General features: G+C 47.8%; 1 protein-coding gene across 4 annotated transcripts; it reads right to left on the bottom strand.

Moving 5' to 3' along the window:
- Window positions 1-536: 536 nt before the first annotated feature.
- Window positions 537-24076, bottom strand: LRRC51 (leucine rich repeat containing 51). Of its 4 annotated transcripts, XM_040963963.1 has the most exons (6): window positions 24036-24076; window positions 9483-9549; window positions 8729-8865; window positions 2422-2627; window positions 1036-1184; window positions 537-767 (listed from the first exon to the last, which is right to left on the bottom strand). In XM_040963963.1, the coding sequence occupies exons 3-6, from the start codon at window positions 8808-8810 to the stop codon at window positions 626-628; spliced, it is 579 nt and encodes a 192-aa protein (XP_040819897.1). In that variant the 5' UTR covers window positions 8811-8865; window positions 9483-9549; window positions 24036-24076; the 3' UTR covers window positions 537-625. The 4 variants fall into 4 exon arrangements, with proteins under 4 accessions (XP_040819897.1, XP_040819898.1, XP_040819896.1 ...); XM_040963964.1 differs by lacking the exon at window positions 24036-24076 and having other exon boundaries at window positions 9483-9563; XM_040963962.1 differs by lacking the exons at window positions 9483-9549; window positions 24036-24076 and adding an exon at window positions 9143-9227.
- Between the last annotated feature and the right edge of the window lie 745 nt (window positions 24077-24821).

The raw sequence follows: 24821 nt of genomic DNA, 5'->3' as shown, positions 1-24821 counted from the left end.
CTCACCCAATTCTGTTGAGTTATGGTATGGGGGGTCCAGGAGATGGGGGTTCAGGGTTGTAGACCTTGGTTATAACTTGGCCTGGGCTAAAGTCAGATTGGATACTATTGTGTTTGTCTAGCAGAAAATGTTTTTAAGCAGCAGATTCTCTTTATCAAATGAAAGCCCAACATATATATCCTAGGAGTGGAACGACAGCAACCTGATTGAGGAGTTCAAAGGAGGTCACCCCCTATCCTCTGGCCCCACCCTGAGGCCTCACCTCTATCCTTTCTGTTCCTGGCGTTCCACCAAGAATTTGGGGATTAGCTGGTTGACACTAACCCCAGTACAGCTAAGCTGAAGGGTACAGATGGACCCGGAGAAATCCCAAACCCTTGTACTGAGCTCAGGGCTCTGGTGTCCCAGGCCAGCAGGTCTCTTCTCCCCACCATGCCCCTCCTCTGGATGGCCTGACTTAGGGGAAAGACTAGTGCTCCTGGCAGTCACCTGGGGTGGTCACCTGAGGCGGAAGGCATCCCTGCAAAGTGCAAGTGACTTCCCATGTGCTCAACAGCTCAAAGCATTTATTGTCCAGCCAAGCTGACCGTCCCAGGCCATGAGGAGGGCAGGGATCCTGGGAGGCTCACAGCCCAGTGTGCTTGAGCCGTGCCTTCCTGGGCTTGATGTTCATGCGCTTCCAGACTTCAGCCGTGGTGCGATCTGCTTTGGTCACCCCGCTGAAGTCAAATGTGGTGATCCGAGGCAGTGTACACAGCACATACTGCCTAGGGAGAAGACACAGGCGAGGAGCCGCCCCACCCCCCAGCAGGATCTCTGCTCCTTCCCCATTTGTTGCTGTCTCCCTGACTGCAGGGAATGAATGGACATGGGTATAGTCTGGGGGAGTCTGGGTTGATCCTGACTGACACCAAGAAATGCTGAAGGTCTGCTACTCCCTCCCCAGGTCCAAGCATGGCAGAAGACTGGTCTTGGCATTCTTGTTTCCCTTCCCTTTCCCTCAGGGAAGTCCCGCCCCAGGGGCAGGACCCTTACCTGTACCCCTTCTCTTCTTCTATGGGGTTCCCATGGAGAGTGAGGCTCCGGAGACGAGGAAGGACGGCTAGCTTACTCACCTCCCCGAGGCGCTGGATGCTGTTGCCATGAAGATAGAGGACGCTCAGGTTGAAAAAAGTTGTGAGGACCTGTTAGGAAAGGGAGTCACAGCCTAGCTGCACAAGACCTCGCTCTGGGCTCACAACGTATTAGCTGGCAAAGAGAAGTTTAGGGACATCTTCCTCCCTTCCCCCCTCTACTGCCAGCCACCTTTCCAGTCCTCTGTAGGAGTTGGTGACTAACCCACTTTTCATCTTGTAAGGGATTGAGGGGCATCACATTGAACTAGATCTGTGATGTGAGGAGCTGGGAATAAAGGCCTGGCTCCCACTACAGCCACTGCCTTGTCTGAGAGAGACCGCTCCTTCCCTCTCACTGAGCCTCTGCTATACAGCTGGGGGGACAGGGATGTGAGGCGTCACGCTGCATCCAGGAGCAGTTCTCACCGCGTTTGTTAAGTGGCCATCACTACAGCCAGGGAACAGTTTACGAGTCCTGCCCTAGCTGCTTCTGCCTCTAACGGATCCTGGACGAGCAGTGGCCAGACCTTGGGGTTTTTTTTTTTTTGTAAGATTTATTTTTTATTTGTTGGAAAGTCAGATATACACAGAGGAGGAGAGACAGAGAGGAAGATCTTCCATCCAATGATTCATTCCCCAAGTGAGCGCAACGGCCGATGCTATGCCGATCCGAAGCCAGGATCCAGGAACTTCTTCCGGCTATCCCACATGGGCACAGGGTCCCAAAGCTTTGGGCCATCCTCAACTGCTTTCCCAGGCCACAAACAGGGAGCTGGATGGGAAGTGGAGCTGCCGGGATTAGAACCGGTGCCCATATGGGATCCCGGCGTGTTCAAGGCGAGGACTTTAGCAGCTAGGCCACGCTGCCGGGCCCTTGCCAGAGCTTATTAATACCTGAGTCTGGGTCAAAGAAAGTAAGCACTGTGCTTTCCTCCCTCCTCCACAGCCGACAAGCTCGAGGCTCAGAAGGGGCCAGTAAGGACAGCTACAATTTGACTTCAGCTTCTGATTTGTTCATTTGTTTTCATTTTATACCTCATGAAACCTTCAGGAACCCAGCATGGCATCCCCAATTTCGCAACATGAAGTTTGAAGCTTTGAGAGGTTAGGTAGTTTGCCCAGTCATGAGAAGAGACAAATTCAGGATCTGAGGCTGCCTCTGGGTGGCCCAAAGCCACATGCTGTGCACTACCCCATGCTGACTCACTACTTCCTCAGTGACACATGGGAGTACAGAGGCTGTGGGGCTGGAGCCAGTGGCCTGCCCCACTCCCACCCTGCCGACCCAACTCCAGGGCTAACTCACAGGGTCAATGCAAGTCAGGTCATTGAAGGACAGGTCGATCCAGGCCAGGTTCTCTGGGTGCACCAGCAGCTTTGAAACCACCTGGTTGAAATCTTTCAGGTCATTGAGGACATTATTGTTCAGCCACAGGGACTGGGTCACCGACTTGCCTGACTTGGAGTGCTTCAGTGGTCGCAGTCCTGTCCTTGGTTCCTCATTTACCATATCTGTGGGGACAGGGTGAGGCTTAGGTTTATCATCTTTGCTTTCCTGGCCTTGAAGGGCAGGAAAGGACAGAGCTGGAAAGATGAGCAATCCACACCATAGCACAAGCTCTGTGCCGGAGGGCGGGTGACCCTGACCCACAGCTGACAGCATCAGCAAACTCGTACCAAGTGCCCAAGGCTTCCCCGGTCACATGGTGTCATCGATTGTGTCACTGGATGTTCTGTATACCACACCTGGGTGGGACTGAGGTTGAGTTCAAACTACTCTCGTTTTCCAGCTGAGGACACTGAGCCCCAGAGTGGGCTTGAGCCATGATGATCACACACTCCCAGAATTCACTTCCCTCTCCCATGAATGTCAAGCACCTACAATCTGTCAGACACTGGGTTAACGAGGGTATCAAAAGGGCAGGCCATCTGTGCCAGGCTCTGCTTGCCCCCAGGGCCAGAGCTGGAACAGGCAGTTATGCTTTGGAGGCGCTCTTGGGCAAGAAGGAAACAAACTGGCAACTGCGGTAAGTGCTGAGTAATAGTTTGGCAACCCAGGCTGCGAGTCTGGGCAAGTTTCCCAGGGAAGCCGAAGCCTTTGCTGGGTATAGGTGGGCATCAGATGATGTTAATCAGACAAGGCTAGAAGGAGCGAAGGACAGCATGAAAATGGAGACAGGAACCACAGAGAAGTCTTGAATGCTAGCCTAAGAAGTTGGAGCTCTATCCTGAAGGTGCTGGGAAGCCACTGGAAAGCAAAGGAGAGGGATTCAGAGTTTCCACTTTGGAAAGACTGCTGCAGCTTCTGTGTGAGGGGGTGAGAGCGAACACCCAGTTGGGTATTTTAGTCATCAAGGAAGAGACAACGGTGCGTGATCACCACGAGCTGGTTGACTGGATGTGAAAGGAGGATACTGCAGGGTAATGCCCAGCTTTCCATTTGGATCACTGGCTGGTTGCCAGTGCTGTTAAATGACAAGGAATTTAAAGAAAAGTGAAGCTGGGAGGGTCCTGAGTCCTGGATTGGCCTTGGTTGGTTTGCGATTCCCATAGAAGCCAAATGTGCAACTGCACATGAAGGTGACAGAGAATCCCTAGTGTACAGAATGGACACATTAGATCTCCCCAGGGATGGGAGGGGACATAGGAGGGTCAGGGAGGAGGGAGAATTCATTCAGGAATAACCAGAGCAGGATAAAGAGGAAGAGGAAAGAATGGCTCTAAAGCTGCCCAGGTCGCTTATAGGAGGACGAAGTTGCAGGGCAATAAGGACCGAAGAGCGAATTTTGACAACCTAGAAGGCCTGAGTAACTGATTCAATGGAATGACAAGCACTCGGGGCAGAAGCCAGAGTGGATTCAAAAGTGGAAAGGAGGTAAGGAAATGCATGCCGGCAGTATAGATGGCTCTGTCGGAGTAGAAAGCATGGGGAGTAGGAATAGGATGATATTAGAATCCATCAGTATGTAAAATCCCCACATCTTTAAAATGACATCTAGAAAGAGGATGGATGTTGCCCAACCCCATAGTCAATACAAGAGCCAGAACCAGACATAAGGTTTGGCTGAGATGGCTATTTTTCCCATTGTGCCTTAAACCTCTGGTTATCAGCCTATGGGCAGCCTATGGGGAAGGAAGTCTTTATAACTGCAGCTGGCAGATCTTGTCTTCAGTCTTAAGCCCTTTAAATGAACCTGCTATCCTTCCCTCCACCAAGCAACATTAACATCCTTTCCTCCAGCTGCAGGTTCAGGCTGAATCCACCAGGTGTCGCTCTGCTTTAACCATGCAGTGAACAGGACCAACAGAGGCCAGAGGTTCCAGCCACTACTGCTACTCCCAAGGGCTGGCATTTGCTGAGGTGGGCAGAGTGAGCTTGATAAGAAGCACTTCCTTGTGTCCTTCAGTCCTAAAGATGACATGTTTGGGGCTGGTGTGGGGAGGGGAACACCCTAACGAGAGTTTGTGAACAGAAGTTATAACACTATTGGATTCCATGTGGGATTGGCCCATGATTTTTTTTTTTAGGATTTATTTTATTTTTATTGGAAAGTCAGATATACAGAGAGGAGAAATGGCAGAAAGATCTTCCGTCCGTTGATTCATTCCCCAAACGGCTGCAATATTCAGAGCCCAGAGCCTCTTCTGGGTCTCTCACGTGGTTGCATGGTCCCAAGGCTTTGGGCCATCCTTGACTGCTTTCCCAGGTCATAAGCAGGGAGCTGGATGGGAAGCAGGGCCACCGGGATTAGAACTGGCATCCATATGGGATGCAAGGCAAGGACTTTAAGTGCTAGGCCACTGCGCCGGGCCTGGCCCATGCTTCTGAAGTCACTGCAATTTCAGTATGTTACAATCCTGTCCTTAAACTACAGGTATATATACAATGATATCCCCAAAAGTGTATAAGATAAAATTAAAAGATGTTTTTGATGCAAAGCGTTGAAGGAACCAGGTCTAGATGCAGTGGCTTACCACAGGCATTCCATACAGCAGAGCCTGATTTTTGAGTCTCTGCTCTGCTTGGATCCCAGCCTCTTGCTAATGCAGTACCTTGGCGTGGGTCTGGGACTTGGGTCCCTGCTGAGCTCCAGCTCCTGGCCTCAGCCTAGACCAGCTCTGGCTACCGCAGAGTGAACCATGGGAGATGCAGCAGACAGGAGATCTCTCAGGTTTTCAGATAAATTAATTAACATATTATTTGAAAGGGTCATCAAAACATTCATGAAAAATCACTATGGCTTCAGCCTGGCTCAGCCCCCGCTATTGTAAGCATTTGGGAAGTGAACCTGTGGATGGTAGAAATTTTTTCTCTCCGTTCTCTGCCTTTTAAATACATTTTTGAAAAAGACAAAAGCCTATGCATGGGGTTTAAAAGTTTGCACCAAAATAAACAATAAAGTTTTCTATGAACTTGTGAAATACCCATGAGTTTCAGAAGCTCTGGGGAACCAAAAGGGACTCTAGGTTTTGGGGCTTGGCTGTGCACTCAAGCTCTGCATCCGAACTTAGCAAGATACACAATGCATATATGCATAGAGACACAACTATAAAGTACATAAATCAATGCATAATAGAGCTTAGGAAATGCTGAACTAGACCCGGCACTGTGGCCTAGCGGCTAAAGTCCTCGCCCTTAATATGGGCACCGATTCTAATCCCGGCAGCCCTGCTTCTATTTCTGCCTCTCCTCTCTCTATATATCTGACTGCCATAAAAATAAGTAAATGTGTATAAGATCTTTTTAAGATTATTTATTTTTATTGGAAAGGTGGGTATACAGAGAGGAGAGACAGGAAGATCTTCCATCTGATGGTTCACTCCCCAAGCGGCCATAACGGCTGGAGCTGAGCCAGTCCGGAGCCAGGAGCCTCCTCCGGGTCTCCCACTTGGGTACTGGGTCCCAAAGCTTTGGGCCGTCCTCAACTGCATTCCCAAGCCACAGGCAGGGAGCTGAATGGGAATTGGGGCCGCCAGGATTAGAACCGGCATCCATATGGGATCCCGGCACATTCAAGGCAAGGACCTTTACTACTATGCTATTGTGCTGGGCCCAAAAATAAATGAATCTTTTTTGAAAAAGGCTGAACTACAAATTGAAGAATTAAATTTTGGGCCCGGTGGCGTGGACTAGTGGCTAAAGTTCTCGCTTTGAACGTCCCAGGATCCCATATGGGTGCCGGTTCTAATCCCGGCAGCCCCACTTCCCATCCAGCTCCCTGCTTGTGGCCTGGGAAAGCAGTCCAGGACAGTCCAAGGCTTTGGGACCCTGCACCCGCGTGGGAGACCCAGAGGAGGCTCCTGGCTTTGGATTGGCATAGTATCGGCCGTTGCGCTCACTTGGGGAGTGAATCATCGGACGAAAGATCTTCCTCTCTGTCTCTCCTCTCTGTATATCTGCCTTTCCAATAAAAGAATAATAAAAAAAAAAAAGAAAAAAAGAATTAAATTTTGTGCTGCAGCCACTTGATGGCAGTAGTCGGCTTTCCACATTTTCAGAGAGGGGCCAGAAATGGGGGACAGAGAGATCATCAGTCCACTGTTTTACTTCCCAGATGGTCACGATAGCCAGGGCTGAGCCAGGCAGAAGCCAGGAGCCAGGTGCTTCATCTGGGTCTCCCATGTGGGAGCAGGGCCCCGAGCACTTGGGTCATCAGCTGCTCCTTTCCCCGGGTGCGTTAGCAGAGCTGGACCGGAAGTGGGGCAGCCAGGACTTAAACTAGCACCTGTACAGGACGCTGGCATTGTAGGTGCAAATGCTGGTCCCTCTCATTCTGGGGCCACTGTGGACAGAACTACATCTCCTCTTTCCGATTTGGGAATCTCCATGATAGGAGATGCACCTTCTTCCTGCCTCTGTCTCCTCAGCTATTTTGTACATTGCAGCTACTGCAGCTAACACCCTAGTGTGGACTATATCAATAAAAAGAGATACAGCCAGTTAAACTGGTGACAAAATCCTGTATGATACCAGTTTGAACCCCAGCTGCTTTAATTCCAACCTAGCTGCCTGTTAATTACCTGAGAAGGCAGAAGGTGGCCCACATGTTTGGGCTCCTGCAGCCACATGGGAGTCTCAGATGGAATTCCAGGCTCCTGCCTTTGACCTGTGCAAGTAGGCCTAGGCCCACCCCAGCTATTGCAGCCATTTAGGGGGTGTGCCAATGGATGGAAAGCTTTCTTATATTTCTTGCTTTTCAAATAAATATTTAAAAAGATGCAGCATACTTAAAGACTGCAGTAGGCAGGTGTGTGTTCCTAAGAGCCACTGTGAGCTGGTCATTGCGGCTGATGTAAATCTAAATAGAGTCCTTGAACACAAGTAACCATTCTCCTGCTTCCCTGAGCTTGAAAGGAACTACTGGGGCCAATGTTGTGTGACACAGTGCATAAAAATCATAACCTACAATGTCAGAACCCTTATTTGGGCAGCAGTTCGTGTCCAGCTCCCTACTCATGGCCTGAGAAAAGTATCAGCAGTTAGCCAAAATGTTTGGGCCTCTGGCATCCATGTGGGAAACAAAGATGGTTTCGGCCCAGCCCAGTACTGGCTGTTGCTGCCATCTGAAGAGTGAATCAGCAGATGAAAGATATCTATCTCTTCTTCTTTGTAGCTCTGACTTTCAAAATAAGTTCTTTTCTTATTGGAAAGGCAGATATACAGAGAAGAGGAGAGACAGAGATCTTCTGTCAGTTGATTCACTCCCAAAGTGGCCTCAGTGGCCGGAGCTGAGCCGATCCGAAGCCAGGAGCCAGGAGCCTCTTCCAGGTCTCCCACATGAGTGCAGGATCCCAAAGCTTTGTGCCATCCTTGACTGCTTTCCCAGGCCACAAGCAGGGAGCTGGATGGGAAGTGGAGCTGATTAGAACTGGTGCCCATATGGGATTCCAGCACGTTCAAGGCCAGGACTTCAGCTACTAGGCTACCATGCTCAGCCCCAAAATAAGAAAATCTTTAAGACCAAATAAGAAAAGCCAGGGAAGGCAGAACTGGGAAAAAAACATTGATATTCAAGAATATGAGAGCCGCCCCCACTGCCCACCACGGGCTGCCACCATCCCTTCATGCAAGATGCTGACTAGTCGTACTGGATGAGTGTGGGCAGTGTTGGAACCTGCAGAAAGCATGTGGCAATAGAGCAAACTTAGATAATTGTCAGGATGAATGTAAGATATTGTTCAACATGTAAGCTGACAACCTGCAAGCCCAGCCTGCTGTTGGTAATGAGACCCCTCGTGTCTTGCCATGATGGGAACAGGCTTGTATCTCCAGGAAGAGCAGGCACAGTTCTGGCTGGTGGTCACGTCAACAGCAGCCTGGGAGTTGTGGGTCGTCAGAACAGGAGAGGATGACTACTGGCCAACAGACACCCTGGCTCCCCAGTTGGCTTCTACCTGACGTTACCATGGTACCAGGCTTCTTCCTGGAGGCCAGCAACTACCCTGTGAGTAGTCTGGAAAAACCAAAAAGCAAACAACAAACAGTAAACCACCTCCCACCCACCAAAGACAGCAGCAGTCACAAGTTTGCAGGCCAATGGGAACCCTGTTCCACCCTTTAAGCAGACTGGTTTCTCCTCCTAGGGGAGCAGGGCTTTGTGCTGGCGGCTGACCTTGGATGACATGGATGCTTCTGAAGGAGTAGTCAAGAGGGGGCTCCTGCACCGCAGTGTCCATAGGGTCCCGTTTGCTCATTGTTCAGGCCATCATTCAACAGGTACGAGCGTGGCCTAGGACTGTGGGCGTCAGTCTGGAAGGATAGAGAAGCACAGTGTTGGTCTGGGTCCAAGGAGGTCCACCCACCAGCTCCCCCAAGGCCCTCTGCTCCTGCCTTCTCCCCTGCACTGCTCTAGGCCTGCCTTGCTGCAGTTCCAGTTTGAGAGATGAACCACAGTTCCTTGAATCTGTAGGGGACTTCCTACCACTCAGAGCACCCTCACACCTCTCAGGACTTGTGTGATCATTTAGATCACCCATTTCTATTTTGCAGATGAAGAAATTGAGAGTCAAGGGGTATAAAGACTTGCCCAGAGTGAAGCCAATGAGTTGGTTGTTGACTGCAGTCAGTCTGAATCAGAGAGCTTTCTTGCTACTCTACAGTAGTTACCATGGAGACTGTCTTGGTCCCTCCCCTCTGGTGACATCAGGTGGGCCATTTTATTGCTTAACAAACCCCTGAGGTCCTACTCTGGATCTGATTGGGATCTGAGAGTCCTTTACCTCCTGACTCGTCTGGAGACTTGCTGCCTTCTCTGCTTGGCTTGTCTGTTAGTCCTGATACCTTTCCATCCAAGACCCTACCTCCAGGGATCTTCTGGAATGCAGTCACACCAACATACGTTCACCTGAAACCAACCTGCCTCTCACCTGTCACTGACGCCTGAAGCTCCACCATTAGAGATCCATCCCTCTGGGCTCAGGGCTTGTTTGGTCCCTGTTAAAATGGAGATACTCCCCTGAGAAGGGTGAACACAACATCATCAGACACTTGCAATATGATAAGGATTTTCTTACCAGATCCTTTCAATCTGTTAGCTAATGAAAAGCTGAGAACAGGATTCTTGGAGAATTGGGAGAGCTAAGAGAATGTTGCTCACCTGGGAAGAAGAGCGCTGAAAACACACTTTGACCAAGGGGTTTTGGGATATGGGAAACATGCCAACAAAAGACAAATAGGCTACAGGCACAAGGCAGATTCCCAATCAAACGTCCCCCATCTCACTCCACTGCTGTCACCTCCTTTACCCACACACTAGCAAAAGAGGACAACTTGTCAAACACTGCATCCAACAAAAACAATGCAAATGACAATGCCAATGTAATTTTTTTAAGATTTATTCCTTTTTGGGCCCAGCGGCATGGCCTAGTGGCTAAAGTCCTTGCCTTGAACGTGCTGGGATCCCATATGGGCACCAGTTCTAATCCCGGCTGCTCTAGTTCCCATCCAGCTCCCTGCTTGTGGCCTGGGAAAGCAGCAAAGGATGGCCCAAAGCCTTGGGCCCCTGCACCTGCGTAGGAGACCTGGAAGAAGTTCCTGGCTCCTGGCTTCAGATTGGCGTAGCACAAGCCGTTGTGGTCACCTGGGGAATGAATCATTGGACAGAAGATCTTCCTCTCTGTCTCTCCTCCTCTCTGTACATCTGACTTTGCAATTAAAAGAAATTTTTAAAAATTTAAAATGAAAGCGGGGGGGGGGGGCCAGGAGGCGGGCAGGACAGTGCAGTTGCTCAGCAAGCCAATCCTCTTCCTGTGGTGCCAGCTGATATGGGTGCCGGTTCATGTCCCAGCTGTTCCACTTCCAATCCAGCTCCCTGCTTACAATCTGGGAAAGCAGCAGAAGAGGGCCTAAGTGCTTGAACCCCTACATCCTTTGTGGAGACCCAGCAGAAGTTCATGTCTTTAGATTGGCTCAGTAAAGTGGTAGATGAAGGATCTTTGTCTCCTTTTCTCTGTAAATCTGCCTTTCAGATAAAAATGGATAAATCTTTTTAAAGCAAATGAAAGGGGAACATCATAAATTAGAGTAAAGGAAGACAGAGGGGCCCGGCAGCCTGGCCTAGTGGCTAAAGTCCTCACCTTGAACGCGCCAGGATCCCATATGGGTGCCGGTTCTAATCCCAGCAGCTCCACTTCCCATCCAGCTCCCTGCTTGTGGCCTGGGAAAGCAGTCGAGGATGGCCCAAAGCCTTGTGACTCTGCACCCGTGTGGGAAGAAGTTTCTGGTTCCTGGCTTTGGATCGGCACATCATCAGCCGTTGTGCTCACTTGCGGAGTGAATCATCAGATGGAAGATCTTCCTCTCTGTCTCTCCTCCTCTGTGTATATCTGACTTTGTAATAAAAAATAAATAAATCTTAAAAAAAAAAAAGGAAGACAGAGGCATATCAGGCATTTTAGGAATCTTAACCTATTTATATTTTTATTTATCTCCTGGCAGCCAAAGCGAACAAGAGTAACCTTGGGATATACAATTCTCATCAGTGGATTCAAAGTAGAATTATTTTGTATGTAGAAACAATGAAATTGACAAATATTCTAAAAATGGATTTGCTGTTAAGAATCTATAGCCTAACAGTTTGTAATTCAGCTTATACTACCATAGCTCAAGTAAATTCCCTTTTTGGTAACTCAACGTGGGCAGGAACAGAGTTTAATAGGTGTGGAGGCAAACGTCATCTCAGCAGCAGTCTTGGCTGGCCTCCGGGGAGGTGTCACCTCAAGTCAGGTCCGGCTGAACTGCCTGTCAGGTGACGGGCGGGTCCTGTGGATATGGGTTATTTATTAGATATACCTGCATCTTTTGTATTACATCTACAGACAACAAATGATATTTTTTTTTAAGATTTATTTATTTTGGGCCCGGCGCGGTGGCGCAAGTGGTTAAGGTCCTCACCTTGCACGCCCGGGATCCCATATGGGCGCTGGTTCTAATCCCAGCAGCCCCGCTTCCCTTCCAGCTCCCTGCCTGTGGCCCGGGAAAGCAGTCGAGGACGGCCCAAAGCTTTGGGACCCTGCACCCGCGTGGGAGACCCGGAAGAGGCTCCTGGCTTCAGATCGGCATAGTATCGGCCGTTGCACTCACTTGGGGAGTGAATGATCGGAGGGAAGATCTTCCTCTCTGTCTCTCCTTTCTGTATATCCACCTTTCCAATTAAAAAAATAATAAAAATAAATCTTTTTTTAATAAAATTTATTTTGACATTCTTTACATACTTAGTTAGAGTAAGAAGGTTCAAGGGCTACAGGAAAGTGGATAATACTAGTATGTTTTCCATATTGTTACCTTTATGTTTAAAAGGGGGGTATTTATTTATTTTTATTGGAAAGGCAGATATACAGAGAGGAGGAGAGACAGAGCGGAAGATAGTCCATCTACTGATTCACTCCCCAAGTGGCCACAATGGCAGGAGCTGAGCCGATCCAAAGTCAGGAGTCTCTTCCAGGTCTGCTATGTGGGTACTGGGTCCCAAAGGTTTGGGCCGTCCTCGACTGCTTTCCCAGGCCACAGGCAGGGAGCTGGAAGGGAAGCGGGGCTGCCGGGATTAGAAACGGTATCCATATGGGATCCCGGTGCGTTCAAGGCAAGGATTTTAATCACTCTGCTATCGCACCGGGCCCAAACATTATTCTTTGGTAGAGAAGCAGAGGGGTCTAGTTACACGGAAGCCCACCTTATTTCAGCTACAATATGATTGTTGCCTTTGCATCAGACTGAATACTTTTCACAATGGAAGTTCTGGGTTGGACTCTGTCGCTGTCCTGCAGCGACGGACTTGGTGCACGGAGCCGATAATAACACGCATGGACCCTGACTGATGGTCAAAGCCGAAGTTTATTAGGGGCATCAGACTTTATACTCTGAGAGTCCGTCTGGGGTAGGGGAGGAAGTATCGAGCTCATAAACAAAACCATCAACTGTTTTCGCACTCTAGATTGGAATTCCTATTGTCTTTACATCGCGCTAGGTGTTCTCATTTGCATGCTGTTTACTCGACCCGTGGGAACTATCTCCCAACAGGTATGCAAAGATAGCCATTTGGTTGTTTCCATGCAAATACTGCCCAATGAACTGCAATCCTGTGCTGCTGGATTTCCAGGCTCACAATGTCCTCCTACAAATCCCCCTTCTGTGTTTTATAAAATTAAGCCTGAAACTTGTAGCTGGGGGAACATGCTCTTGGAAGAGCAGAAGAATGGGGAGAAACAATGTTATATATGTTATAACCTAAATCAGAGTTGCACAGGAACAGTGAACAGTTAACATCCATCATATGTAACAGCTGAGTATAAACTTAACATCATAGTTTCTATACAGTTAGTATTAACAGTTGATGAAAGTTTTGGGGAGGATCTCAACTTACAATTTAAGCCTTGCCATTTATCTTATAATTCTACCAAATCATAGAAAAGTGTTAGGCAGGTGAGCAGGGAAATCTCCAACAACCTAGTGAGTGAGGAAGAATTTAACTCTATATCCTAACCTAATAAAGTCCATAAAAAGCAAATAGGGAGCCTGACCAGTAAGTACAGGCTGAGCGATTATAAGTTAGCTGACCTTTATTAGTCTCTAGTATCTAAAATAATTTTGAGGCTCACAAGCAACCCTGATGGTTGGTGTAAGAGAGGGCTGGGAACCACGGCTGGAGCTAGGTAAGAACTAGGGAAAGCTCCTCCTCTGAGTCCAGTTGTCTCTGAGTGCCACCCGGGGCTCCTGGCTGAAGTTCCGATGTCACCAGACCCTATCATGAGGGAACTGGGCTGCTTCAATCCCGTGTGGGAAATTCACTAGGAAAGGACTGACCTCAGAGTTCTCGGCCTCCAAGGGCACTCACCTTCCTTGTAATCCCCTTGGCAGTCGGGGTATGGTCCTCCTTGATGAGGCAGGCATCCACTGCTTCTGTAGTGAAAGCACATGGGAGACCTCCGGGGGTCTCTGGGACTAGGATAGAGAGCCCCTCTTATCCTCCTGCTCTGCCTTGAGATCCCTTCCTGCTCTGTACACACAACCTCCTTTAAGAGGGTGTCAGAGTCATCCTTGGATCCCACCACAAATTAATATGGCTTTTCTAATGTCTAAGGCAGTTAAGAATTTGTTATCTATGAATAATAATTTACACTTAAAGTCTTCCTCAAACATCCTAAGAAGGTGGAGAATTTCTCTGCACTCCTGACCTGTAGTGGAACAAGAGGAATATTAAACAAATTTAGTTTTCAGTTCTTAGAGGCAGTTCCACTGGGGGTTCCATCTTCTCCAGGGGCAGCGCTGCGTTGAAGGGAGTTGCTGCACTTCCAAGGTCAGATGAGCCATAGGGAAACCACAGTTTTGAGGATCTATCAGGAAATTCTAGGGATAAGAGCATAACCTTTCCCATAGATTATTAGTGTTCCACAGTATCAATCATTCAGTTGTCTTATCAAATACATCATGTCAGGGACAGCTGTGCTTGATGCACCAATCTCTTAGAACCTTCCATGTCACCTGATATTGGGAGGGGTCTGTCCTCCTCCAATATTTCCTTGATGGTGATGGATCTTTCAGGATGAGGTCGTGAAGCTGTCTTATTGCAGGAGCTTCCTCCAGTGAATGGAGTCCAGGACTTTACAAGTAGGCATCCACATAGGTTGCAGCTCAGTTTCTGGGAAAATAAGCATATCCTCCTCCCACAGTTAGCAAGGGGTCAGGACCTCTACACTTGTGAGTGGCTAGGTCCCTCCATTGAACCAAAGACATCTGCGTTGGGCCTGCAAACTGCCTCCAGTAAAGCAGACTAGAAGGCAAAATCTGAAGAAAATGTAAGGTGAATAAGACCAAATTAATGCACTCACAGGGGTAGCATATTCCCCCCTCTGCTTTTAAAACATGTATTGTTGGACAAAGTAAATTAGATTTAGTAACAGTTTAAAATCATGTACATACTTTTACAATTCTATCAGAAAGCTCTGAGGAGTGGTTGTAGGTTGCCATAGTCCCAAGACTACCTGTTCTTGTTGATAAACAAACAGCAACACATGATAACAATTTTGAATAACTTTTGCAAAACACAAAATGTTAAGACACACATGTATGCGCGCACACACACACAGACACACACACACTTTTGGAGACTTAAAATATCATTCTCAACCAAGCTTAGTAGTAGTGTTCACCAGAAATCTGTAAGTGAAATGATATTAAATCAATAATCTTGAACCAAGAAACTCAGTGAAAAACATTGATCGCCGCTATGAAATCCCTCTATCAATCTAAAAATGCAAATTTCAGTTTTCCCAGTAATATAGGCATCCTAGGAATACATAGTTAACAACCAGATATAAATTTAGAGCTAAATCATTAAAAGCATGTAAACTAAATTTAAACCTTCACAATTCCATGGAAGCATACACCATTTTGACACAATAAAATTTTACTCCATGTTGCATTTGGCAATAATCTTAATATAATTCAATAGTCTGGTCAACTGTCTCCACGAAACAGGAGATAGATCCGTTGGCATTCTTGAGGCCTCGTAAGAATACCAAGGGAAGCCCTAGGATTTGAAACCTTTGAATACTTAAATGCTTTTTTAAAGGTAGCTGAAAATATCTGAAAGATTTGTTGTTGAAGTTAGCATGACACATTATACATTACAATTGGTTATTGATGTGAGAACATCACTCAGATATCTTTAAAACAAATACAAAACCTTGACACATTAAAGGCAGTGAGAGATTTGATAACTAGCCAAAAGCACAAGAATTACATTAATACATGCAAACACTTTGTAGACGATATCACATTAATTTAACTTATAGCTTGAAATAATCTAACAGTGTGTTACAGTTCAATTCTATACCAAAATTACGATAAAATTTCACTCCTTTTTTTTTTAAATGTCTCCCCAAAAAACCTTCAAGATTTACAAAAGCCCAGTCTTTTCTTTGAATTCCAAGTTCCCAAAAGTTGCAATGGATAAAACATTCCAAAAGACATGCAGTTACAACCTGGGTACATTAACACAAAAACAGCAAACTTTCACTTTATAACGATATAATGCCGTCACCCAAATACTCCTTAAAGCAAGAACACTTTGTTAATTTTAAACAATAAAAATTGGCATACATGATTAAGCAATGCTGTGTAGAAAAAGTGCTATATGAATAACATGCATTCACCACAATTGATTGGAATTTCAGCCTCCAGGATTTACTTGCTGGCTGTTTTAAGTTTGAAGCTTCTCTGCAGGCACAAATTGAAGAGGGTGTTCCTGTTTTGTAAACCTCTGGATGTTTGGGACCTGGGAATGGCTTCTCTAGGAGTCTTCTTGCCATAGGCATCTGCCACCACGATCAAACTTCGATTTACATTCTTTTCTCCAGTGCCGGCCTCTTTGGCACTTAGGACATATTCCTGGGGAGTGACTGTTAAAAGTATCAACATGGTATCTTTGAGTTGTAGGAAGCATCCGGCAATTTTTTCTCAGGTGTCCTCGCTTGCCACAGTTAAAACATTTAGCATTCATTTGCTTTTGAATGGCAAAAGTTTCAAGTGCTGCTAGGCGGGCACTGTGTTTAAATGTGCCAATGTTGCGACAGGCTTTGAGGTAACCAAAAATATCTTCCTTTTCTTTTATAGGACGAATAACAGTCTGGCAGTCCTCGTTTGCATTCTCAAAAGCCAGTTGCTTTAATAGCAATTTCCTAGTGCCTTCTCCTCTAACTTGTTTTTCTATGGAGTCTGTCAAACGCCTTACAAAATCAGCATAAGATTCTCTGGCTCCTTGAAAGACTTTTGTATAACTGCCTGCAAATTCAGACCCAGCTTCAATTTTCTCCCATGCCCACAATGCTACGTCTCGTATATGAATGAACGCAGCTTGAGGTAGCAGTATCTGCTGCTCTGTAGTAACCCACTGTCCATTTCCGACTAACATATCCTAAGTCAATTGCCCCCCTCCAGGGAGTTGGCGACCTGATGCTCCTAACGATCGCAATTTTTCCTTAGCCATATCGCTTCTCCACATTTTCCATTGTAAATACTGAGAAGGAGAAAGTCCTATTTTTGCTATTACTTCAAAATCATAAGGAATCCAGTTTGCTGCCTGGCTCCAGCCATTTAAATATTCCCACACGTACGAAGAAGTAGGTCCGTAGGACACGCAAGCCTTTTTAAAAGCCGTGATGGCATTAACATCCAAGCTTTCATAAGTAGGTTGATGGTTTTCTTGACTAAGTATGATTGGAAAAAGCAATCGGAATTCATGAGGTCTCCGGGGAACATCAGACATTTGGAAACGTCTTTGATCAGATTTAAGAGTGAGATGGCATGGGCTGGTATTTAACTCTTCCATTATCCTATCCTTGTTTACCTCACTAGAGAAATCCTGTGGTTTAACACTACAAATTTTCTTCTTTTTCTTAGTTCTCATTTCATTTTCAGTCACATTATGGTAACGTCTTTCATTAGGAGAATCTCTCCTGAGTTTTCTTTTCCTAATTTCCACATCTACAGCATAAGGCCTTTCTCTTTTAGCTGCATTACAGTGGCATATCCTCACAGGAGGATCTCTAACACATTCTTTTTCATCTTCTTCATCTGTAGTATAAGCCATTTCTTTCCTAACCACGTTATGGTGGCATCTCCCGTTAGGGAAGCCTCTCACAGGCTGCTCTTTGCCATCCTCCTCATTTGTACTATGAGGCGCTTCTTTTTTAGAAATATTACGGTAGCCTTTCCTGTTAGGTGGACCTCTTAAGAGTCCTCTTTCTCTTTCTTCCTTGTCCATATTATGAAACACTTCTTTTTTGGCTACATTTTGGGGGTGTCTCCTCTTAAAGGAGTTTCTTGCACATTCCCCTTCTAAAATTATAATAACAGTTCTAATTAAAGCTGATATAATCCAAAAACTAACTTGATTATCTTCTATCCTTCCGGCTTTTTCAGAATTTTTCTGAGTAAAATTCTTAAACCCAGTTTCTAGTGTCCATTCATCTGGAGACCAACGATTATATTCACCAATAAGCTCTAAATAAGAACGCAATTGCTGCCTAGTTACCTTTGCTCCACTTTTCACTAAAAAATTCTGCATAAGAGGGATAAACGACTGTGCTCTACACTGGTTCTGGCCCATTGTCCCACTCACCACCTTCTGTGGGGGTCTCCGCTGCACTTTCTCTTCTTTCAAGTTCCTGTTCGGGCGCCACTTGTCGCTGTCCCGCAGCGACGGACTTGGTGCATGGAGCCGATAATAACACGCGTGGACTCTGACTGATGGTCAAAGCCGAAGTTTATTAGGGGCATCAGACTTTATACTCTGAGAGTCCGTCTGGGGTAGGGGAGGAAGTATCGAGCTCATAAACAAAACCATCAACTGTTTTCGCACTCTAGATTGGAATTCCTATTGTCTTTACATCGCGCTAGGTGTTCTCATTTGCATGCTGTTTACTCGACCCGTGGGAACTATCTCCCAACAGGTATGCAAAGATAGCCATTTGGTTGTTTCCATGCAAATACTGCCCAATGAACTGCAATCCTGTGCTGCTGGATTTCCAGGCTCACAATGTCCTGCTACAGGTCTCCATAGTTCCATAGCGCTGAATGTGGATTTTAGCTTCAGGAGACTTAAAGGCAGTCTAATGGTCAATCTTGGACCTCATGTCATGTACATACAGTATAGTTCCTAAGAACTTCTGATTATGTAGCCTTGGATTCTGGCGCATTTTCTGAATTAGTCGGTATTACAACAGAGCTCTAAGAGCTGGAGAAGTTTGTTGATTGGAGTGTATTGTTAGTTTTCTTCACTTAAACAGTAGCCCAGGCCATGAGCTAATACTGGGTTGTGTTCATTATCTTAACACAGAACCTGGTTTACAACTGGCACTCAGGAAATACTTGAATAAATGAGAAACTGCCAAATACGAGGATTTCTGTTTGGAGGGAACTTATTGCCAAGCTTTTCTTTCTAACAATTGGCTCCCAGGTTCAGCTGTTTCAATCTATACCTCATTCAGTCAGATACTCAGTTCCATTCTGCAAGCATGTGTTGAGGGCTTGCTGCCCTGGGCCTAGCCAGAAGGAGTGCAGCCAAGATAACGCATAATAGAACCTTGTCATGGGCATAGAAAGACCTGCTGGGTTTCTATTGATTGTGGCAAACGGGCCTGCATCCAGTTCCAAAGAACAGCTGCCCTCCTAGTGAATATTCATTTATGTTTCAACACTCAGCTCTTGTGTACCCTTTTCTATAAACCTGTTTAATTTTTTAAAATTTTTATTGGACAGACACACACACACATGCACATAGAGCTTCCATCCACTGGTTCACTTGCCAGCGGCCCCCAACAGCAAGGGCTGGGCCAAATCAAAGGTCAGACTTACAAACTCCATCATGGCTTTCACGTGGCAGGGATCATGTACTCGGGCCATCACATGCTGCCTCTTGGGACGTGTGTTAGCAGAGAGTTAGATTCAAGCTAAATGGGAACTTGACCCCCGACACCCTGATACACGATACAAGTGTCTTAACTACTGAGCCGAAAACGCGCACAAAGCCTTTGTTTTCCAGATTCCCATGTTAGACTGGTCACTTGGGAGATTCCTATTCATGGTCTCCCTGTCTCCCTCCACACCTTTGTCGTTCCATCCCTGTCAGGTGCTTTTTCAGTCATGTGACTTGTGTAGTAAGATGCTGATAAACAGGAAGCAAACCACCTTTCAAAGGGGGCTTGTCGAGACTGGGGCTGTGGTGCTGCAAGTTAAGCTACCACCACCAACACCAACATACGTGAGCACTGGCCAAGTCCTGGCTGCTCTCCTGCTGATCTACTCCCTCCTAATGTGCCTGGGAAAGCAGCAGAAGGTGTCTCAAGTAGTTGGGTTGCTCTAAGCTATGCAGGGCTAGCCCTCTTATTATTTTATTTTTTGATTTATTTTAGTTTTTTATTGGAAATGCACATTTACAGACAGAAGGAGGGACTGAGAGGACGATCTTCCAGCTGCTTGTTCACTCCCCAAGTGGCCACAATGGCCAGAACTGAGCCGATCCAAAGCCAGGAGCCAGGAGCTTCCTCCAGGTCTCCCACACAGGTGCAGGGTCCCATGGCCTTGGGCCGTCCTCCACTGCCTTTCCAGGCCACAAGCAGGAGCTGGGTGGGAAGTGGAATAGCCAGGACATGTACTGATGCCCATATGGAATCCCGGTGCGTACAAGGGAAGGACTTTACCCACTAAGCTACTGCACCAGGCCCATTGCTATTTGTTATTATTTTTTAAAGTATTTATTTATTTGAAAGGCAGAGCAACAGGAAGAGATAGATATCTTTCATCCTCTGGTTCTCTCCTCAAATAGTCACAGAGGCAAGGGCTGGGCCAGGATGAAACTAGGAGTCAGAAACTTCATTTGGGAATCCCATGTAGGTGTCAGGAACACAAGCAACAGCAAGCCATCTTTGATTTCTTCCCTGGGTGCATTAGTGAGGAGCTGGATGAAAAGTGGAACAGCCAGGCCTCAAACTCATATGAAGTTCATATGGGATGCTGATGTGGCAGGTAGCAGCTTAACTCACTGAACCACAACACCAGACCTGCCTTGTTCTTTGTTAGTGCCATGAGAAATGTGGCTGCTCGAGGGATGCAGCAAGTGTGCTTGTAAGAGGTGAAAGAACAAAATTAATAAAATTAAAAAGAGGTAAAAGAACCAATGATTGGGGGCCAGTGCAATGGATGGTGGCTAAATGGATCCCACACCTTGAAAGTGCTGGGATCCATACAGGTGTCAGATCGTGTCCTGGCTGCTCCACTTCCCATCCAGCTCCCTGGTTGTGGCCTGAAAAAGCAACAGAGAATGGTCCTAAGTCCTTAGGACCCTGCACCCGCGTGGGAGACCTGGAGGAAACTCCTGGCTTCGGATCAGTTCCGGCCATTGCAGCTACTTGGGGAGTGAAACGGGATGGAAGAACTTCCTCTCTGGAAATTTGCCTTCCCAATAAAAATAAACAAAAAGATTATCTATTTGGATTTTAGCTAGGCAAAGGCTGGAGCTGAGTTGATCCAGAGTCAGGAGTCAGGAACTTCCTCCCACATGGATGCAGGGTTCCAAAGCTTTGGCCCATCCTCTACTGTTTTCCCAAGCCACAAGCAGGGAGCTGGATGGGAATGGAGCAAGTGGAAAGTGAACTGTTGCCCACATGGGATCCTGGCGTTTGAAGTGAGGATTTAGCTACTGAGCTATTGAACTGGGCTAAAAAAAAAAAAAAAAATCTTTAAAAAAAAGAACCACAATTGCAGTTCATCCCCAGTCAAGACCAGGAAGGAGAGTCGCCCAGCCCACAGGTGAGTCAGATGCACAAGTGAGCCCAGGTGAGACTGAGGCTTAAAGTAATAATAAATGCTTATTACCTTAAGCTGCTGTGTTTTGCAATAAAACCACCACATTTCAGGTCAGTTTCACAGCTAACTGCTGGGATGCCTTCCTGGTGCTGGGAGATTTTATCGCAGTCTGTTCCTTCTTCTATGAGGCAAAGACAAACATTACCTTGAGAGCCAGTGCGTATCCTGTAGCAGCACTTGGCAAGGGGATACAGTTGCGCTTTCTGAACTGACTGCATTACAGCCTGCTGTTGAGCCCCTGCCTGAGAACTTTGGAAGTTCCTAGGAAGCCAGACTTCTGTTCTGGTTCCAGCCTCCCCTGGCACTGATCTGCCACACAGTGAAGACTCCACTAAGGCTAACGGTGAGTGGAAAAGTTAGAGAAGAAATGAAGGCACATAGGAGTCTTCAAGGCATCATGGAGAGGGCTGACTGCTGAGGAGAACTTGCTCACTACTACGACTGTGTCTTTCCCAGCTGTTACTCTGGCTCATGATCCTAACCTTCATTTGGCTGGATCGACCGACTTGATGCATGGCAGGGCAGTTAAAGAGAATATCTGCTATGTTCTAGAAATGGAAGTTTTCTTGAAAATGTGTTAACCTTTTATTTATTTAAAAGATTTATTTTATACTTATTGGAAAGTCAGATATACTGAGAGGAGAGATAGAGTGAAAGATCTTCTGTCTGCTGATTCACTCCCCAAGCAGCCAATCCGAAGCCAGGAGCCTCTTCCGGGTCTCCCACGTGAGTGCAGGTTCCCAAAGCCTTGGGCCGTCCTTGACTGCCTTCCCGGGCCACAGGCAGGGAGCTGGAAGGGAAGCAGGGCTGCCGGGATTAGAACCGGCGCCCATATGGGATCCCGGGCATGCAAGGCGAGGACCATTAACCACTTGTGCCACCGCGCTGGACCTGGGTGCCAAGGCTTTGAGCCATCCTCAACTGCTTTCCCAGATCACAAGCAGGGAGCAGCATGGGAAGTGGAGCTGCAGGGATTAGAACTGGTGCCCATATGGGATCCTGGCGCATTCAAGGCGAGGAGCTTAACCATTACACTATTATGCCAGGCCCTTGTTTGCTAATTCTTATGTCAGGACTCAGAGTCTAACTTTGCTGAGAATCATACCTTATCTCCAAATCTGGAGGTGGAACTTCTATTTGGGGATTGCTGTAACAGCCTGTACTTACTGCCAGAGTAGCACTTCTTGCACTACAATTATCTATCTGCCTGCTAGCACTGTGTCCATAAACCACACTAGGGCAGGAGTCATGTTCTTACAACTGCAGCTCCTAGAGGGGTCAAGTAGTACATGCCTGACAAGGAAATTTAAAAAATGCGATTGAATGATACTATGAAGGAGAGGCTGCTCTAACTGAGGGATCTAATCTGGTTTCAGCAATCTTCCTTAGAAGGCTTTCCCAAGAAGCAATTGAGAGAAATCTGAAGGGTAAGCAAAGGGGGTGGGGGGAAAGGACTGGATACGCATGGGGCGAAGAAGCTCCCAATAGAAACAATGCTTATGTGCAGAGGTGGTTTGGTGGGAGGGCTCTTGGAAAGTCTGAAGATCTTGGTGGTCATATGAGTAAAGAGGAAAGAAGGTGGGGTATGTCTGGTGGAAGCTGGACAGATGGGCAGGAGCCATGCCCAGAGGTTGCTGTATGCTAAGAGCACTAGAAATTCACCATGCATATATTAACACTGGGGTGGGGTAGGTAGGAATATTTTGTGTTTGAAAGGTTACTCTGGCAACAATATACAAAACGGCTAGGAGGGAAGGCAGGAAGTTGTGCTGCTATCTGAGAGTAGATAAAAGCTGTCTAGGAAGTGAGGCTGGCATACTGTGATAAATGAGTCAGGGTAACTCGGGTTCATGGCTTCTGCGTAGAGTGCATGGAGGTGGAAGCACAGGATGAGGCCAGGCTGGGAGGATGCAGTTGGGGTACACAGAGAAACAGGTGAATATGGACTGCTTCTGAGATACCTTCACCGGGCTATCAGGCTGTACATGCCTGACAAGGGAGGCAACTGAACCCACAGCCGAGCTGAGAGAATGGGGTCAGAGACCCACTCCTGTGTTTATCTGCATGCAATAAACACCCAAGACTGGAGGCAGGGAGCAAGCCTGGAAGGACACTGGGAGTGAGTAGCCCAACCAGAGCCAGCCCAACACAGCCGCTCCAGGAATGGGCACAGCGCTTCTTGTTCCTGCAACATGTTGGATGCCCAGGGTCTTCAGTCCTTCCGTCTTGCTTTCCCCGTTAACACTTACAGGGAAGTAAGGCTGAAGGCTACCAAAACCCAAAGCAGGCGCCAGGTTCCTTTTCTTTTGGGTCAGTTTAACCTATTTCTTGGAACAAAGTTCTGAATACACAGAAAGTGGTGTAGGCTCAAGCTAAGGAGATCCCACTGGCAGGTTTAGAACTGAGGGTTAATTTTGTCTGTAAGTTTGCAGTGGCCTTGGGCAAATTGGTTTTCTTTCCTAGGATTCAGTTTTCCAATCTGTGAAATGGGACTAAATACCATTGATTTACAGAACTGCCCTGAGTAGCTAGAGAGACAGGGTAAAAGTGCTGGACAAGCTTATCAGTGTAACACAGCTCTAAGATGACCATGGAGATAGCGGGAGAAGAGGTCATCTGGCAGTAGACCTTCCATGAATGCTCAGCACGATCCTGCTTGGAAAAGGAGGGCCACTTCTACTCCCACAGGATTTCCAAGTCTTCGGAATTAGGGGGAGTGGTTTACTCCAAGGCCGCGCCCATATCGGAGCAGAACCAATCCCGCTTCACATCTCCCGGGGCGTGCCTGGGAGCCGCGCATCCACAGTGGCAGAGGTTCTCGAGCACCCCCAAATCTGTATGGGCCATCGTCAGCGCTCTTCCACCTCTGGCCAATCCCCCCTCCTCAATCCCTTCCAAAGGGTGTTGCATCTTGTTCACTGTGAAAAAGCGTGAGGACTGCCGAGGCAGGTCTCGAGTCCCCGAGTAAGGAAGTTCTTTCTGTGGCTGGTACTCCTCCCCTCTCCGTAGAACTCTAGTTCCCTAGAGCGGGTTTCTAGTTTTCCCGCGCGACTCACCAGCAGTTGCTTCCCCTCCAGCCTCGGCGTTCCCACTCTCTAAGCGTGACGCAGCGCCATCTCCATGGCAACCCCTTCCGTCACCACGTTCGGACAGGCGCGGCCAGAGCTGTTTTGACACCTATAGGGATCTGTAGCTCGCCGGGCGGGGCGCCCATGCCGCGAGTGGTGCTGGGATTCGTAGTTCCTCTGGACTTCCAGTCCAGGCCTGGGTCCGGAAGTAGTCACACGCCCTTCCTCTTCCCAGAGATCCTCACACTTCCTTTTCCCGGGTCCTCCCGCGTGCTCCTGTGTGAGGGAACGGCCCACCGGGGCCAATCAGAGGGCGTCTCGAGGGGGCGGGGCCGTGGTTTAAATTAGTTGGGTCGTACCGCGCCGCGCGCGCCCGCGACCAACTGCATCGCGGGGCGCGGCGGGAGCGCGCGGCCAGGTAACCGGCGCGGGACGCGGCGGACGTGCGGGCTGCGCGCCCGCTGGAATGAGCGGGCCCCTGGGGGCTGCTGCAGAGGTCGGGGCGAGCCCGAGGCCTGCTTCGTGAGCGGTCGGAAGGGGGACGACCCTCTGGGAGGGTAAGTGGGGGCGAGGGGCGTGACGACGGGGAGGGTCTGGACGGGGGCGTGCCCGTGGGCTCCGGTCCGAGGGGCGCGGGGTGGGGGGCTTGTAATGTTCACGGAGTGATGGTCGTCGTGAACCGTGCCCGAGGATCAGCTAGGCTTCCGCCATTGGGCTGACAGATTTCGAAAACATAGTTCGATTCTGCTTCGAGGTGGCTGTACTTTGTCACAC

Source organism: Ochotona curzoniae, unplaced genomic scaffold (assembly GCF_017591425.1).
Source record: "Ochotona curzoniae isolate NIBS_2020 unplaced genomic scaffold, NIBS_Ocur_1.0 scaffold_3223, whole genome shotgun sequence".
In the NCBI taxonomy this organism is placed as follows: Eukaryota; Metazoa; Chordata; class Mammalia; order Lagomorpha; family Ochotonidae; genus Ochotona; species Ochotona curzoniae.
Note: the sequence above shows the minus strand (reverse complement) of the source record. Positions and strands in the feature narration are given on the sequence as shown.

Bases quoted from the DNA above. Each gene is read 5' to 3' on its own strand.
- LRRC51 (XM_040963963.1), bottom strand. From the start codon at position 8,810: ATGAGCAAACGGGACCCTATGGACACTGCGGTGCAGGAGCCCCCTCTT. The intron at 1,185-2,421 runs GTGAGTTAGCCC...CTTTCCTAACAG, and splicing joins ACCTGACTTGCATTGACCCT to GTCCTCACAACTTTTTTCAA. The intron at 768-1,035 runs GTAAGGGTCCTG...TCTTCTCCCTAG, and splicing joins GAAGAAGAGAAGGGGTACAG to GCAGTATGTGCTGTGTACAC.